The 19165-nt window shown below is 32.3% G+C and overlaps 1 protein-coding gene across 1 annotated transcript in view; it reads left to right on the forward strand.

Moving 5' to 3' along the window:
* EIF5B (eukaryotic translation initiation factor 5B) overlaps nucleotides 1-19165 on the forward strand; it is a 71583-nt gene that overhangs the window by 30612 nt on the left and 21806 nt on the right. Inside the window, exons 4-8 of the mRNA XM_012546151.3 lie at nucleotides 8374-9046; nucleotides 11053-11267; nucleotides 12259-12409; nucleotides 16703-16798; nucleotides 17277-17360. Of these exons, the coding sequence (XP_012401605.1) occupies nucleotides 8374-9046; nucleotides 11053-11267; nucleotides 12259-12409; nucleotides 16703-16798; nucleotides 17277-17360 (1219 nt within the window). The remainder of the gene's footprint in view (nucleotides 1-8373; nucleotides 9047-11052; nucleotides 11268-12258; nucleotides 12410-16702; nucleotides 16799-17276; nucleotides 17361-19165) is intronic.

Consider the following 19165-nt stretch of genomic DNA (forward strand, 5'->3'; position numbering starts at 1 on the left):
CTTGATTCTTCTAAATAGCCTACAAGCCACTAAGTAAAATGTGGAATTGTTAATTCACAACAAATCTTACTAATTTGTGTCTAGTTTTACTAGGAGACAAAAACTACTTTAAACTAATTTATATAAATTTCAGATAATTATTAAAATTATTGGATATTCCCTTACTTTTAGTTCAGTAGTCTCAGATTCAGTGATTAAATGAATTTTTTCCTCCAAGTTACATGTTTCCCTTCAGGTTCTTGAAATTGGGCTTTCTTTATAATCATTTTTTTTATTAGATATGTTGAATCAATGCCTTTTCATGTATTTCTAAGAAATTTGTATTGCTTTTCATATGGTAGAAATTTTATTACCTGTCAATTGAAAGGGATACCAGGGTCTTTTACCTTAATAAGTCCATTTTACTTTGGGATATATCTGATTTAAACATACTTCTTTGCAATATATTCCTATTGTTGATCAGTTTTTTTTCCCCCTAGGAAGAGTTCAATCTTTCTTCTACAGTACTGCCCTTTAAGCAGTCATAATGTCTCCAAATATTACCAAGAAGTTCCTTCTCTTGATCTTTTATGGCATATCTTGCAGTGCCCTACACTTCCTTAGTTGTTTTCCATTTTGTGAAACATCTTTCCCAAAAATGTCCTCAGAAATGAACAGGATACATACTGGCTAGATGAAGCAGGGTTTTTTTTTTTTTGGCTGGGGCAATTGTGGTTAAATGATTTGTACAGAGTCATACTGCTAGGAAGTGTTAAGTGTCTGAGGCCAGATTTGAACTCGGGTCCTTCTGATTTCAGGGCTGGTGCTAGGAGTTTTTGACTTTATTGATGTTATATACGTTTTTGGAAGGCTAGTGAAATTTTTGCACTCCTTCTTAGTATTAAAATTCTAAATACATTAAATAAATGTGTTGAATTGGCCTTACTTTGTTTCTCCACACTTACAAAATTAATTGTTTTGGAGGAGTATTTTTGTTTATAAGTATTTTGGAGGACAAAGAACTCCAACAACTTGATAATATGAAACAGTAAATAATAGATTAAAAAATTGGATACCAAGGAAAGAAATTACACTGGCTTAGTTATCAAAATATAATTTTTAAAAAACCCAAATTTACAGACAAAAGAGCTTGATCTAGATATAGATAATGTAATGCACATTTTACATCTTATTAATTCACTGAAGGTAAAACCTTGCTAAGATCTTTTTTCTTATTAGATTACCTCAAATTACTTTGTACTCCACTAAAATCTCAAGATTTTTTTCCTACATGAACTAGTAAAATCTTCCCAACACTCAAATTTGTTCTTAGTACTTAAATTAGCACTTATATTTCACTGTTCTTATATTTTGAGATCCTAATTCCAACCAGTGGTATGTTAAAATTTAAGAAAAGAAATTACAAGGTTAAATTTGATTTTCCTTAAATACAAAAAAGACAAGATATTTTTCTTGAATACAAACCTTTAAAAAAGGCAACCTATTGGAGAAGTTCCTAGACATATCCATATTTAAAGGATATGTCTAGACAATTCATGGGAAGATAAAAATAGTAAATCAACATAAGATAAATTTAAGGCTTTATTAATCAGATATAAAAAATATGATCATTCTTGCATTGATAAGTTGAAATAGGGATGGAATAGGCTTTTTCTTTTAAAGGAGTAGGAATGGAGAGACATTGTTCAGAAACCAATTTTGGCTTGATCTGAAGGAAAGCTTTCCAACACAACTTTCTAAAGTTAGGATTGGGATGGATTCTCTAATAATGGTGGTTATCATCGCAGAAGCTGTCTGATCTGTTTTTTGGCAACATTAGAGGATATTTGTGCCCAGTTATGTCTATGTGACTGTCATCTAATGTGTAGTCAGATTTGAGTCATCTGTAAATTGATATTTTCCAAGTCTGCCCTTGTCTGAATTACTGATTAAAGTGTTGAATAGCACTAAAACTTAGTAACTACTGCTTCCCCCATCTCATTTATTAATAGTCATTACGTCTTCTAATTGCTGTGTTCCAGCTGTTCTTTTCATCTTGTCCAGAAACAATTTTAAGTGTTTGATTAAAATCCTAGAGAACTCTACCTATAAAATTCCCCTCTTCTACCAATCCAATAAATCCTTCTCAGAAAAGGAAATATAATTGATTTGGGTTTTGCATGGCTTGCTTACCATTCTTGATCTCCTTGATGATTCCATTCCTTCAATAATATATTCTAGAAATATTCAATGTCACAACATTAGCTTATATTTTATAGGATTCACATATTTCTCTTTTTTGAAAATGTACTATTTGCCCTTTAGTCTTTTATTTTTATTTATTTATGATTATTTGTTAATAATCTTTTCCCCCAATTATAAGTAAAGACAATTTAAAATTCAGTTAAAATAATATCTTTCCTTTTTTCCTCCTAATGCATGACAACAAAATTTTAAGCATTTTAAAAAAAGTTTTGAGAAGCAACCATGCAAAATATTTACATATGTGAAAGACACAGACCAAAAACAAAAATGAAAATGAAGTATGCTTCAATTTTCATTCAGACCCCATCAGTTTTTTCTCTGGATATGGCTAGGATTTTATTTTTTATCTTGAGTCCTTTGAAATTGTCTTAGATCATTGTCTTGCTAAGAATAGCTAGCTGTGGTATAATGTTCTGGTTCCAGTTACTTTTTGCATGAGTTTGGGTTTTTCCAGATTTTTCTGAAACCATCCTGCTTATCATTTTTCTTTCTTTTTTTTTTTTTAATTTTAATTTTAATTTTTTTAATTATAATAACTTTTTATTGACAGAACCCATACCAGGGTAATTTTTTTTACAACATTATCCCTTGCACTCACTTCTGTTCCAATTTTTCCCTCCTACCCTCCATCCCCTCCCCTAGATGGCAAGCAGTCCTATATATGTTGAATATGTCATAGTATATCCTAGATACAATATATGTGTGCAGAACCAAACAGTTCTCTTGTTGCACAGGGAGAATTGGATTCAGAAGATAAAAATAACCCGGAAAGAAAAACAAAAATGCAAACAGTTTACATTCATTTCCCAGTGTTTTTTTTTCTTTGGGTGTAGCTGTTTCTGTCCATCATTGATCAATTGAAACTGAGTTAGGTCTCTTTGTCAAAGAAATCCACTTCCATCAGAATAAATCATACAGTATCGTTGTTGATGTATATAATGATCTCTTGGTTCTGCTCATTTCACTTAGCATCAGTTCATGTCTCTCCAAGCCTCTCTGTATTCATCCTGCTGGTCGTTTCTTACAGAACAATAATATTCCATAACATTCATATACCACAATTTACCCAACCATTCTCCAATTGATGGGCATCCATTCATTTTCCAGTTTCTAGCCACCACAAACATTTTGGCACAAACAGGTCCCTTTCCCTTCTTTAGTATCTCCTTGGTGTATAAGTCCAGTAGTCTGCTTATCATTTCTTAAAGTCCAGTAGTATTCAATTACAATCCATGAGACAATTTGTTCAGGTATTCTTCAGTTGTTGATCCCCATGATTTCCAATTCCAAGTTTCTACCACCATAAAAAGTGCTTATTTTTTTTAATTTTTGCACAGATGCAATTGTCCCCTCCATAGGGGGAGGTGTGCAGCCTTAGGGATTTTAAAAATCTGTGTAAAATTTTTTGGCCCTCACCTTGTAAGAAATGATAATTTTCCTTTATAGGGTGTTTACAATATCTTATTGTAAAACTTGGGTTTATACTTTACATTATACGTTTTATGTATTTCTGAGTTTCTAGAACTTTTCTGTTTTATCTACTGTCCTTCACACATCTGCAGCTTTCCCAAAATTCTTATTTAATTTCTTTTGCTGACTATCAAAACTGCAGGAGATAAAGTCGCAATGTGGAGGATAACTATAGTTTTAGTCGTATTTATTCATTTGTTTACTTCTTTGGAATATAGACCTTGTATTGGTATTATTGGTTATACATATTTAGCCTTTTGGGCATAGTTCCAACTTGCTCCCCAGGATGGTTGGATTAGTTCATCACTCTAACAATTATGTTATCTTGTTTCAATTTTCCCATGTCTCTCCAAAATGTATCATTTCTTCTTTTCTGTCATATTTGCCAAACTAATAATTGTTTGGTGGTACCTTAGAGTTGTTTTAATTTGCATTTCTCTAATTAATAATGATTTAGCACATTTTTCTATATGTTTATGGAGACTTTGATTTCTTTGTTTGACAACTGTCTGCTTATATCTTTTAACAGTTATCAATGGATGAATAAATTATATTATAAATTTGGTTCAGTTCTCTATATATTTGAGAAATACTGCCTTTTTCAGAAAAAAATTTTTCTCAATTTATTATTCCTAATCTTGGTTGTATTGTGCAAAAACTTCTTAGAAATATGATCAAAGCCATCCATTTTACATCTTATAATGCTCTGTTTGATCATATATTTTTCTCTTCATAAATTTACTTATCCTAATAATTTATAGTTATCACCCTTTATGTTCAAGTTATGTATCCACTCTGATCTTATCTGGATATGCAATGTAAGATCTCAGTCCAGGTGTCCTCAAACTTTTTAAATAGGGGGGCCAGGTCACTGTCCCTCAGACTGTTGGAGGGCCGGACTATAATAAAAACAAAAACTTTGTTTTGTGGGCCTTTAAATAAAGAAACTTCATAGCCCCAGGTGAGGGGGATAATTGTCCTCAGCTGCTGCATCTGGCCCACAGGCAGTAGTTTGAGGATCCCTGTCTTAATATGTACCTGATTTCTGCCAAATTGTTTTCACTTACAGTTCCAAAGATTTGGGTCTTTGGGTTTATCAAACAGTAGATTATTATGGTCATTTATTACTGTGCTTTACATACTTATTCTATTTCCCTCATCTATTACTCATTTTTAGTACCAGATTGTTTTGCTTACTATTTTATAACATAGCCTGCAAGGGTTTTGGTATGTTTAGGCCACTTTCACATATATCTGTCAATACCTTTGATATTCTTGACTCTTCTTCAGCCTTGATGTACCATTGATATTCTACAAAATTTTCTAAAGAGCATTGTTAGTCCTTCAACATTCACCCCTGTTCAGTTAGCTAGCTCTTTTATGCCCCAGAATACAGTTTTTCTGTACAAGGTAATTAGAACTCATTATGACTAATTTGAATTTTCTCTTGCTTTGTCATTTCTTGTATTTCATTTCGGTTTATTGCATTTTAGTTCTGTAATACCTGGTCTGTAAATTGTTGGAGCTTCCCCCCTTAATTTTCTGGATTTTCAATACAAAAAAAAGAGGTGAACATTTTGCTAGGAAAAGTAGAATAGAAAAAGTTATATGTAAAACTATTAATTTATTATCTTTATCTTGCTTTTTTTAAAAGAAGTAAATTATATTAATTATTTAGCCTTCAAGAGTTGCCCTACTTGTCTGTGATTTGGTGTGGGGTATTTTTTTTTTTTTTTTTAAGCCTTGGTTTTTTTTGTGTTTAAATCTTTTAGTGACCCAATTTCTGGGGATGGGTTGTTAGGGAGGTAGGGGCTAAGAAGAGTCGGGAGGCTTGCATGGTGCAACATTATAGCTACTTCCCTCCTCTCTAACAGCTTCACATTTGCTGTGTACAAAAATGTATGTCTCATTCTTGTATTTTGAGTACAAATTTATTTTCTTTGTGACATCATTAATTGTCTTAAGTTCTCTAATTTTATTCATTTCACTTTGTGTCAGTTAATGCATGTCTTCTTAGGTCAAGTTGGCAAATAACTAAGTAAATCAAGCACTCTGCTAAGCACCACAAAGAAAGGGGAGGGGGAGACTCAGGTGTTGCTTTCAGATAGCTTATACTTTGAAATTGCTTCTTTTGTCATTTCTCATAGAAGTAATTCTCTTTTATAGAAAACACAGAAGTAAAATGATCTTTGTGTATACATTTTCTTTCCTCCAATACTTTATTTTTTACAGTTACAGGTAGTTTTCAACATTCCCTTTTATAAAATTGAGTTCAAAAGGTTTTTCTCCCCAATCCCCACCAAGACAGCATATACAGTCATATTAAATTTATTTCCACATTGGTCATATTGTGATAGAAGAATTAGAAGAAAAGGGGAAAACCACAAGGAAACAAAAGGTGAAAATATATATTTCTTTCTCTAGACGTGGATAATATCTTTTATCATGTGTCTGTTGGAATTGTCTTAGATGAAATGTGTTGCTGAGAAGAGCTCAGTTTATCAAAGTTGATCATTGCACAGCATTGCTATTACATGCACCCACTTTTAAGTCTTTTCCCTTGGAACAAGGGTTCTTTTTTTGTGTGTTGTATACCCCTTTGGCAATCTGAAAGCTGTAGACTCAATCAAAATAATGTTTTTAAATGCATAAAATACATAGCATCACAATAGAAACAAATTATGTTAAATATATTTTTAAAATATTTTTATAAATTGAGTTTATGAACTCCAGGTTAAGAGTCCCTACTATATATATTTTAGAAATGAGATCCTTATCAGAAACATTGGATGTAAAAATTGTTTCCCAGCTTGCTGCTTCCCTTTTTAATTTTGACACTTTTTGTTTGTGCAAAAATCTATTAATATAATCATATTAACCAATTTGCATTTCATAATGTTGTTTAGTTAGTCTAAATTGACTATATCTTGGTCTATGCCTAATTATTGCAATATTAGTTTCCAGTTTTCCCTGCAATTTTTGTTCTTATCTCACAAGTCTGGGTTTATCAAACAATAGATTTACTATAGTCATTGACTATTGTCTTCTGTACCTAACGTATCCTACTGATCCTTTAATAATCTTAATTTAGGCCCTACTTTTGCTTCCTCCCCCCCATTAATTCCCTTGATAATCTTGATCTTTTGCTTTTTTTTCCCCTAGATGAATTTTATTTCTAGCTCTATGAAATAGACTTTTTGAACAATACATTGATATGACACTGAATAAATAGATTAATTTAGGTAAAACTGACATTAATTAGCGAGTCTAATCAAGAGAGTGATTGATATTTTTCCACTTGTTTAACTATGGCTTTAACTGTGTTAAAAGTGTTTTGTAATTGTGTTCATAAAATTCCTGGGTTTGTCTTAGCATGAAGATGTCTACAGTTATTTTAAATGGAATTTCTCTTTCTCTCTTGTTGCTAGTCTTTGCTGTTAAATATATAGAAATGCTGTTGATTTATGTGGATTTATTTTTTATCCTACAACTTTGGTAAAGTTTTTAATTGTTTTAAGTAGTTTTTAGTTGACTCTAAGATCCCCTATATAACACCATCATATTAATGATAATTCTGCTTTCTCCTTGCCTATTTTTAATTCATTGTGTTTTATAGTTATTTTTTCTGATAAAACCCTCATTTCTAAAGTATAAAGATAACAGAGTCAAATTTATGTTAAGTTAATGTTGACCCACGTGGAAAAGGACCATACATGCTCAATGTAGTAGACTTTTTTTTTTTGGTGGCAAGGAATTGGAAATTAAGTGCATACCAATTCATTTGGGAATGGCTGAAGAAGTGATGGTATTTGAACTTAATGGAATATCATTTTTCTATACGAAATCACGTTGTTATCAAGAAATGATAATAAGAAATGATGAGCAGACTGATTTCAGAAAGGCCTGGAAAGACTTAGATAATGCTGCTGCATGAACTGAGTAGAACTAGAACGTTTGTTTGTATACAGTAACTGCAAGATTATGTAACAACCAACTATGATAAACTTAGTTCTTCTCAGCAATCCACTGATGCAAGACAATTCTAATAGACTTGGGACAGAAAATGCCATCTGCATCTATAGAGACTGAATGTAGATGGAATTATACTTATTTTACTTTTTTTTCCCTTTTCATGACTTTTCCCTCTTGATTTCTTTCCAAATGTGAATAATATGAAAATATATTTAAAATGATACATGTATATCAGATTGCTTGCTGTCTTGAGGAGGAGAGAAGTAAAGGAGGGAAGGAGGAAAAAATTAGGGAACTCAAAATTTTACAAAAATAAATGTTGAAAACAATCTTATATGTATTTGAAAAATAAAATACTATTAATTTTTTAAATGTAAAAATTCAGGAAAGCCTTTTCCTTTTTTTTTTTTTAATGTGTTCAGTTTTTAGAGAGAAATCGGAGAAAATCATTAAGCTACATAAAGTGGCTTTTTTTTTTTTTCTTTTTCTGTGCCTTTATATTTCCTCTAGAGGAAATGCTGAATCTGTTGTATGGTGAGAACCACCATCAAGCTCTTTGGAGTGTGCTGTTTATGGGGTTGAGAAATTTTTGATACATCCATTTGTCATTTAACTTTCTTTCAAAAAAGAAATTTGGCATGAATTTTGAGGTAATCACTAATATGTTTAATAATTTCAAATTTCTAGGCAGCAGAAAATAATGAAGAAGAATTCAGTACTTCAAAGCAAGAAAGAAAAAAGAAAGGGCAAAAGGGCAAAAAACAAAGTTTGGATGATGATAGTGAAGAAGCAGAGGAGAAAGAATCAAAATCAAAAAAGGGCTCCAAAACAAAAATTGAACCCCTTTCTGGAAGTGAAGATGATAATTTTGATAAACTTTCTAAGAAGGGTAAAGGGAAAACTCAGAAGTCAAATAAAAAAGTAGAGGGATCAGAAGAGGATGAAGAGAGCCTTAAGAAAGGTAAAGCTCGGACCAGGGCAGATTCATCAGGTGGTAGTGGTGATGATTCCGATGACTTCTCTCAATCCAGAAAAGCACAGAAAAAGATTCAGAAAAGTAAATCAGCTCTTCATATTGAAAGTGGTAATGAAGATGATGACTCTTCTTTCAAAATTAAAACAGTGGCACAAAAGAAGGCAGAAAAAAAAGAACGAGAGCGAAAAAAGCGAGATGAAGAAAAAGCAAAATTGAGAAAATTGAAAGAAAAAGAAGAATCTGAAACTGGTAAAAAAGAGCAAACAAAGCAGAAAGAAACTCAAAAGAAACCAGAGGATGATGCATTAAAATCCAGAGTGGCTCTTGATGTTGGACCAACTCCTGTCTCAGAAGAAAAGGGAGATACTCTCACAATTGCTGAAGGTTGGTGATCTTAGGAAGGAAAGAAAAAAATACAGGTGGTATTTTGTGTGTATTTGTAAGACTTGTGTATGTTTGTAAGAATTTGATCTTACCAGTAATTTACATACACAAACAATTCTTTTGTTGGACCAGTTATTTGCAAAATAGTCTTAGTTTTTTTTGGTTTTTGTTTTTGTTTTTTTTCCAGGAAACCTTTATTCTTGGTTTTTACTATTGAGTATTTCATTATGAAATAATGGTTTTTAAAAGTGTCTGATTTTGAATTTATAGATTTTTCTAGTGGTCACTATCATTTATATGGCACTTAAATTTATTAGTGGGATCACAACTGGAAAAAAAAAATTGCCAAAACTTGACAATTGCCATATTTCTCCCTCCTTCCCACTTTTTTCCCCATTGGAAAAGGGGTGGGAGTGTGGGAAGAAACATACATAACATGCATGTTTACAAACATGTATAGTGAACAATCTCCTTATTGATTTTGTTCAAAAATTGAGTCTCATTCTGTATATGTTTTTGATTTTATCATTTTTCTTCCAGGAAGACTGTTAGTAATTTTCAGTATTGGTCCTGTGGAGTCTTGATTGATTGTTCAATTAATGAGAATTATTATCTTGAAATTGTTCATTTTTATAATTATTTTAGTATAAATTATTTTCTGTTCATTTCACTCTGTATCAGTTTGTACAGGTCTTCACTTTCTCTGAAATTGTCTCATTTTTTCCCCTAGCCTAGTAATGTTTGATTTTATCCATATGTCAGGAATGTGTTCTCCTTCCGTTTCCAGTTCTTTACCACTACATAAAAATGTAGGATCTTCTCTCCTCCCCTCCCCATTTTAAAAAATTCATCATTATTAAAAGTAAAATATAATCTTGGAATCGTTTTCATTTGCATTCTCTTAATTATTTTCTTATTTATCCTCTTTCCCTTTTTCCCTGTCCCCCTCTCACCTTCCCTATCTCTGCTCATTTTCTCTCTCTTCAGACCTTTTTTTTTTTTTTTTTTTTTTTTGGTAAATGCTTTAAGTTTTATAAAACACTTTCCCCACCACAATCTGTGAGGAGGTGGAGTATTAGCATTTCTATTACTGATAAAGAGTGGAGATTCTAGGTTAATTAACTTCCCCAGAGTTATACTGATAGAAAAGTTTCCTGAGCCTTAAAATTAGAGAACATAGGTTTCTGTATGTTCTTTCAGTGTTAGAGAGCCAACTTACTATAAGTGCTTGTTCCTCTTGCTCTTCTTGTCATTCTCTCCCCTCCTCCCCTTCCACACACGCAAAAACACACTTTTCAATATACTTTGATACCTGATAGTTCTTGGAAATCAGTTTTTAAGTTTCAAAAATTTCATAAAATTTTATGGCCATTAAATATGTTATTTTTACATTTAATAACATTAAAACCATAATATTGAATGTTGCTGTAACCAAATTTGACTTAACAACAGTTAAGCCAATTTCATTGCATGACATTCAGTCATTCCAAGTGATTCTTTGTACACTGGTTCTTTTGTCATTAACTCTTCTTTTTTATATGATTGTTGTTGGTGTGTACTCTGTTCTTGTATTTTTACTGTTTTTACTTTGCAATATTGGGCAAAGATCTTTACTGATTTCTTTATATATCAAATACTTCTTAGTCTTGATTTGATTATATATCATAATATTAATGTACCACAATTTGATCATTAAGTTTTTGGGATTACTCTGCCCCCCCCTCCCCTTTTTGTTTGGTATTGAGCATTTACACAATAAATAAACAACAAAAAAAAATGAACAGAATTAATTTCCAATAATAGGATTGTTGATTTTGAAGATATGATTATTTTTGTTTCTATGATCAAATAGTTTGTTAAATCTTAAAGGGAAACAATGTATATGTGTTTTAATTTTACATGTTGAAGAAAACTAATTTCATTTTTGCCAATGAAAAAGAAAAGTCCTTGTAATTTATGTTTTAAGAGTTTTTACTGGAATTATATTTTTTTTTCTTTTCTATTAGCTGATGATAATGAAAGTGACAAGAAGAAGAAAGATAAGAAAAAAAAGAAAGGAGAAAAGGAGGAGAAAGAAAAGAAAAAAGGTCCTAGCAAAGCTACTGTTAAAGCGATGCAGGAAGCCCTTGCTAAGCTTAAAGAAGAGGAAGAAAGACAGAAGAGAGAAGAGGAAGAACGTATCCGACGACTTGAAGAGTTAGAAGCTAAGCGTAAGGAAGAGGTATGTATTCAGGTTATGTGTAGTTTCTTTAACTCTTAGTGAAGTAATTAATATTTTGCAAGATTTCTCAAAAGCCATTAAATTTATACTGTCTTTAAAAAAAATTATGATTGAATTTCAAGTCTTGGTTCACCAGATGATTTGAAAAACCTTTATGACTGATAGATATGTGTCTTAACCCCTATCAGGTCCCTACCTCTACTTGAGAAAGTTAACATAAAAGTTTTTTATATGAAAGAATATGATTCATACTTGATACATAAGGATACATTCACATTTTCAAATCATTACTCATGAATATTCATGCATGTTATTTAAAATATTTTAGTTTAGATTCTTCACATGTTAAGATGATCAATTTACTACCTTGTACCAATCTGGTATACTGAGTAGAAAGTTAGACTTGTCTTTAGAAAAAACCCACATCTTTATTATAACCATTTTTCTTCCCAGCCTTCCCTGGCTGCATCCCCCTCTACCCCTCCAACCCCCTCTGCTCCCATTCCCCTCAACGCATTATATAATCTTTCTGAGTCTCTTGTCATAATTTAGCATGTTGTGAGATTCAAATGAGGTGCTGTATTAAAAGCTATTTTCAGACTTTAAAAGATCTGTATGAAACGCTAATCATGGAAGTTGTTCTGTGCTGATGGCGATGCTATCTAGTAACTTTGCCTCTTGAATTTTTAGTTCCCTCATTTTTAAAATGAAAGGGCTGAATTATAATTATTTATGGTTTACACCCTTATGTTTTGATTATATTTAAATATGACTAGTGACAAATGCTAGTTTCTGGTTTCATAGGACATTTAGAACTTACAAATCTAATCCAACTCCCAAAATTTTGCTAGTGAGAAAATGGGACCTCTTGAGGGGGGACCTGCTGTAATCTGTGTCAACTAGAATGCATACATACAGTATTCTGATCTTAAATCATGCTTTTATTTATTTAGTTTTAATGGCAAAACTTCTCTTATACCATTTTCAACAGGAACGATTAGAGCAGGAAAAGAGGGAAAGAAAAAAGCAAAAAGAAAAAGAAAGAAAAGAACGTTTGAAAAAGGAAGGCAAGCTTTTAACAAAATCCCAGAGAGAAGCCAGAGCGAGAGCTGAGGCTACTCTTAAACTTCTCCAAGCTCAGGGTAAGTAAAAGTACAGATACCCCACTAAGCTGGTGAATTCTGTGAAGATATTTAAATCAGGTCTGGCGTTTGAAGAAGATAATTCTCCTGAAATCACTTAGAAAAATTGTAAACACTAAATATCTGCTATGGTGATGGTATTCCATTGCCTAGCATTTCTTTTCTTGACTATTACCCAGAAAATAATTAGGTGTCAAAAGGTATTATGAAACTGAATTGATGATTGAAAGTAAAACAAAGTATTGGGTTTCTCCTTGAGTTCCTATTCTTTGCTTAACAAATATTTCATTTAGCATATATCTTTGTCCTATCGTGTTTTGTAATATGGAGGAATAGAGTACAGTTGCTATCTGAAGGAGCTTTTAAAGAGATACTTTTGAAAGGTAAAACATATTAAAATTGCATTTATGAAGTACCTGTAGTGATTTATCTGAGATGGCACTTAAGTTTCTGGAGTTTGGATCAGTAAAGGAAAAGACACATGGAAACCTGTATTGCACAGAAGTGAACATCAGCACACTTAGGATTACCAAATAATATTTCATCTTGAAGTGAAGGGTATGTTTTACTTTTGTTGTTGTTGTTGTTGTTGTTTGTATGTGTGTATTTTCTTTTTTTTTTTTTTTTAACTTAATAGTGTTTTTTTCCCCCCAATTACATGTAAAGATAATTTTCAAAATTAATTTTTGTAAAATTTTGAGCTCCAAATTTTTCTTCCCTCAGAAATAGGTCAAATTTATACAAAGGTAGCTTGTTTTAGAGATGATTCCACTTTCAGGGATTGATTCTCAAAGTCTTTGGAGGGATGGTAGGTATTACAGTTATTGGGGGAGGAGGGAGTCTTGGACTTTATTACCAAAAAAGATGACTGAATGATCATCAGTACAGACATATTTTCATTCATGTTAGTATCAAATTTTACTAGGTAATTGCTTTTTTGAGGTTATTGAGAGTTAATAGGCTTTCACAATTAATACTTCATATTAGACCATATTTTGACCATTACACTATTGAATGAAAGCCTTGTTGGCTGACTGCTAACCCTCCCACCCACCCCCTTTCTTGATTTCTTGAAATATGTCATTACTCTCTTGAGATGTATAAAATGGAGACATATAATCTGCCAAAAGGATTGCCTTTGAGTAATCCTTTGAGAAACTGTTGGGTTTCAATCATGAGAACTGTGCAACAGGGAGAAACAATATACTGGGGAAAAAGAAGTTAAGGTTATGTTATATGGTTCTTGTCCTATTGCTGCATCTTGTCCTCATGGTATCTTTTTTGGCTGCTGCTTTGGCCATTGGAACAGATTATTTTTAACTGCCTGTTACACATGGGGAGATCTGGCTCAGGATAGACATCTCTCTGAGTCATGACAGGTTTGTGGTCCATCAGTTTAGACCTAGCCTGGTTTAGCCCATCTGCCGAGATGTGGTCCCTGTCGCTGGTATAGCTTCTTGGAGTCATGGGTGAAACCAAAAGTGCTAGTCCTTCCAAATTACACCCTCCCACCTCCCCACCCCATATCCAACAGTGGGAAGTCCTAGTGGAGTTTATTCCTCTAGTGGGACTGGCTCCAATCAGATAAAAACTTTGAAGAACCTAATTAGGATGGTCCCATATCTGTGTATAACTCCTTGAGTGATCCTTGAGTGAATCCCTTAGTCTTCCAGAAATTTAGGGAGTTCAATTTTTCAGCTAGATTAAAGTTGGGAATTGGCTTAGTTCGATAGATATATTAGTCGTATTCAAACAATCGATATCATTGTAGCTGAAACTGAGAGGCCTGTTTCCATACAACATCTTCTACAAATTCTTTATGTTAGTTTGTTTACAGAAAATTCTACGAAAACTTTAAATGGACAGTAAACAGTTAAGATCAGAATTTAAAAGGTGAATTGTCTTTGAGAAATTATAAAATTTTAATGCCAAACATCTCCCTCATCAAAGGCTCATCTTTTTTACATCAATATTCTTCTGATAGTGCAAAATGAATTAAGTCATAGAATCCTTGTACTTTTTAGAGGACTAAACAGATTACGAAGTAATTTAGCATAAGAGAATGAGTGAATTTGTAAAGGATTTATGGTTTCTGCTATTTTTGATTTAAGGTAATTTGTTCTCTAGCATGTAATCAGTTTTTCCTGAGTCCCCCCACACTCACACTCACACTCTCACACACACACACACACTCTCTCTCTCTCTCTCTCTCTCTCTCTCTCTCTCTCATTTTATGCCTTGGAAATTTTTTTTGAAATTCTCCTCCCCTCTCCCCCCCAAAAAAAAAAAAAATTGCTCAAGTTTAGGATTTGTGGAGCCTGGCTTTGAAATGCTTAGGTGCTTTAAAATTGGTAACTTAATTTTGTATGACATATTGAAGTTTGGTTTTCTCTAAGAACTTGATTATTGTGCCATTTGAAGTTTATATTTTTAATAGTGACTTTTTTATTCTTTGGTAAATAATCAGTTTCTCACCTAGTTGCTCTTAGTGTTTTATCTATGTGATTATAATTGCTTCATCATAAACCATCATTGAAATTCTTGCTTTTCAAAATTTATGTTATGCAGTAGGTTTTATTGCAGCCTTTAAATCCATATGCTTTGACTTACGCATTTACATGTGTTAATTATAAACAATTTTGGGTTTTGTTTTCTATATCCTTTTGCAGTTCACTGTCCTTTTTTAAGTGTTTGACCTATTTAAGTTAAGGTAGAACTATTTTATTGCTTCTTGTATTATTTAATAGCTTATTCTTAATCCTGCACACACATAAGCTTGATAAAAATATTTTTCATTTTACTATTTTGTAACAAACCAATTTCAATTATATTTAACTTTTGCCAATACCAAAGAAAAGTCCAGAGATTCAAATTTTACATATGTAATTTTTTCTTTTAATTTTCATTTTTGCTTATTCCTTTTTTAAAATAAGAATCAGGTTTAGAAATTATTCCTAACCTTCTTCATGCATGGTTATCTGATTTAAAAAAAAAAAATTCAGTGTTTACCCCCTCAGGTGATCTTTTGTTTAATTAATCATCAAAGGAAAATTTACTTATGTTAACATTGAGTTTTCCATTAATTACTTTCAATTTTGTATTCTTTGTTTAAATTTCAATGGACAATTTCAAGTTAGCATTCTAGAGGAATTAACTCAATAAAATTGTCAAAATTAATTAGAAGAGGTGGAATACAAATCAATAATCCACAGGTTCAGATGAAGAAAAACCCCGATTTTAATTCTCCTCAGAAATGTAGGTGTTAAGAGACAAGGCTTCAATCAAGGAGATAGTCCATTGGAAGAAGTCTAGAGGATGCATGTTACAAATTTAAATAATCTAACACTATTCAATGAGACCAAGAATCAAAGAGAGAAAAAACACCATGAATGTTTTGGGAAAAGATGGTGAAGTAAAAAAAAAGAAAAAGTTATTTTGCTGTACAAAAAGAATCAGATTTTGAAACAGTGTACAATTAGCCTGTGAAGGAAATCAAAAATGCAGGCAGACAAAAATAGAGGGATTAGGAATTCTACGTAGTGGTTCATAGTCATCTCCCAGAGTTCTTTTGTTGGGTGTAGCTGGTTTTTTCATTATTGAACAAATGGAACTGATTTGGTTCATCTCATTGTTGAAGAGGGCCACATCCATGAGAATTGATCATCATATAGTAGTTGAAGTATATAATGATCTCCTGGTCCTGCTCATTTCACTCAACATGAGTTCGTATAAGTCTCTCCAGGCCTTTCTGAAATCATCCTGCTGGTCATTTCTTACAGAACTATAATATTCCATAATATTCATATACCACAATTTATTCAGCTATCCTCCAATTGATGGGCATCCACAGTTTTTAAGTTTCTGGCTACTACAAAGAGGGCTAGGCGCTCTACTTTTGTCAGTATTTGGAGTTTGCTTGTGGTGGAAATGGAGCTGGGAAGGCCTGTTATATTTTTCATAGACATTAATAGTTTGTAGTGAAGGCAATGAAACAATGTATTCTGGGCCAAGAACTTTGTGATGGAGCTTCTGTGTCATAAGTTGATGTTTTTCTTTTTTTTTTTTTTTTTAAGTATTTTCCCATCTCTTTCTGTTTCAGAACTTAGTTTTTATTGTTGCCATAAGATATAATATCTCCTTTGGTGTTCTGCACCTTCTCTCTTTTCTTTCCCTCATTGTATTAGGAAATTTTAACATGTAGAATTAAATGCTAAAGGGGGTGGGGAATTAAAATATTTTATCTGTTAAAAAGCTGGTAAGTTATTTATACTTTTATGTTTTTTTTCTTTTTAGGTGTTGAAGTGCCATCTAAAGATTCTTTGCCAAAGAAGAGACCAATATATGAAGATAAAAAGAGGAAAAAACCACAGCCACAACAAGAAAATAAAGGTCAGCATTCTGGCTAAATTTTGGCCTTAAAAAGTGTGGTCCATTCCATTGTAACTTTCAGATATGAGACCCTTGCTCTTTAAGAAAAAAATCAGTAATACTTCAATTCTATACTTGGGTAATTTTCTGTCATTTCACCAATCACACATCCTCCTCTTTTTTTGAGTCTACACCCTTGTGTTTAGTAAGATTTAGTTAACTGTGGATGTTCCAAAATAATTTGTCTTGTATCAGTAGACTCTGAGAGCCCAAAAAGTAAAATTTTCATCCTTTGTCCCTTTTCTAAGAACCTCAGGTTTTCTTTTGAAGAAGAAAAAGTTTGAATATATTGAATGTTTTGTTACTAGTGTTCTGGCACTGTTGACTCACATTGAGCAGTATTTTTCCAATTGTATGTAAAATTGATAGAAATGCTTTGTCCATTAGTGGCTTTTTCAGTACGTAAATATATGTTAATTCTGCTTTCTGATTTCAATAGAAACAGTTGAAGTGAGTATTCCTGTAGAAGTTACAGAGCAAGCCATTCCAGAAAAAGAAGAGTCCCTGCCTCTTGTAGAACCAGGTAAGTAGCTCAAGTGAGAAAAACAACTAGAGAGAGCTTCCTTTTGAATGAAAAAGATAAACATTTCTTAACACTGTTTCTTCCCTGTTGCTCTTATTGTTTTTTATAGTGAATTTTGTATGATTGATGGCAAAGATCCCAGTTAATTCAGTTTTCTTTTTTATTTGTCTACGTGTACACCTTTTCACCTTCCATTTTCACATACTGGTAATGCTAAGCACTCAATTCCATTTATAGATTAATTGATTTGGAAGCCCAAATCATGGGATAACAGGAAGACATCAAAGAAATGAAATTCTAATTTAAAAACCAAATTAACCAGATGTTAAAAGCTCTAAGTTTGGAATTTTTGACCTTGAAAAGACTTTATTTGTAAAAGTCTTAATGTTTTGAATTCAGCCCCCTAAATGGGAATATTATGTTTAAAATAAATAACTTTTTTTCCCTTAGTAATATTTTTCGAAATATGGGTAAAGGTAGTTTTTTAATATTCATTTTTGCAAGGCACTGTGTTCTAAATTTTTTCTTTCTCTCCCTTACGTCCCTCCTCCTCAAGGCAGCAAACAACCTGATACAAGTTAAACTTGTGTAGTTTTTTTTTTTTTTTAATTTAATAGCCTTTTATTTACAGGATATATACATGGGTGACTTTACAGCATTAACAATTGCCAAACCTCTTGTTCCAATTTTTCACCTCTTACCTCCCCACCCCCATCCCCTCCCCTAGATGGCAGGATGACCCGTAGATGTTAAATATATTAAAATATAAATTAGATACACAATAAGTATACATGACCAAAACGTTATTTTGCTGTTGTGTAGTTTTTTTTTTTTAAACATATTACTATTTCGTGTTGTGCAAGAAAAAAACCATGAGAAAGAAAAAGCAAATAAACAAAAAGCAAGGTGAAAATACTTTGCTTCAATCCACATTTACTCTCCATAGTTTTCTCTCTGAATGTGGATGGCAGAAAATATATAACTTAACATGAAACAATTTTTTGCAAACTTAAATCTGCCAAAGATTTACTTATCATCTGAATAGGGAAGCAAAAGGGATGCACAGACTCAAAAGATTCATAATGAAGAACACAGATCCAGAAAGTGTGCCTTAGTTGAAAAGCACCTTATTTATCTTCATTTAATTTTCTTGAAAATAATGCATTATTAATTGACCTAGTAATGTGTCATTGGGACAAAGTTCTGGATATGGAATCAAAAGTTTCAGTTTTAAAACCCAGTTTTGGTCACTTTTCTAATTTGGGTCAGATTAGATTACCTCTTTTCTAGGTTTCAGCTTCTTTACCAGTAAAGTGAGGGGCTTTTTGCCCTCTGGTTCTAAAATTTTTATTCTAATAATAAACTCTTTTTGTATGAGTCCAGGAATTGAAAAGAAACTTAGTCTACATTAGGTTCTATAGTTTCTTTAAATTGAAACTTGATGAATTTATGCATAATATTTAATGGTCCAGAGTTCATAATTCTACTAATAGTTAAGTTTTTTTTTGGTTGTTCATTTTGTTCTTTAGTCCTTTGCAAATCTTCATGAGCTTCATGGGATTTTCTTGGCAGAAATGCTTGCTTGTCCAGTTCATTTTCCAGATGGGGGAACTGAGGCAAAGAGGTTTAAATGACTTACCCAGGGTAACACATCCCACAGGAATCTGAGGCCAGATTTTACTTTGGGGAAATGTCTTCTGACTCAGACCCAGCATATTATTCACTGCACTAACTAGCTGCCCAGCTGAGATTTAATGATTGTTTTCTCTTTGATTATGGAATTCATATACAAAATATGGAGTGTC

The sequence above is a fragment of the Sarcophilus harrisii genome, chromosome 3 (genome assembly GCF_902635505.1).
Source record: "Sarcophilus harrisii chromosome 3, mSarHar1.11, whole genome shotgun sequence".
NCBI classification, from domain to species: Eukaryota; Metazoa; Chordata; class Mammalia; order Dasyuromorphia; family Dasyuridae; genus Sarcophilus; species Sarcophilus harrisii.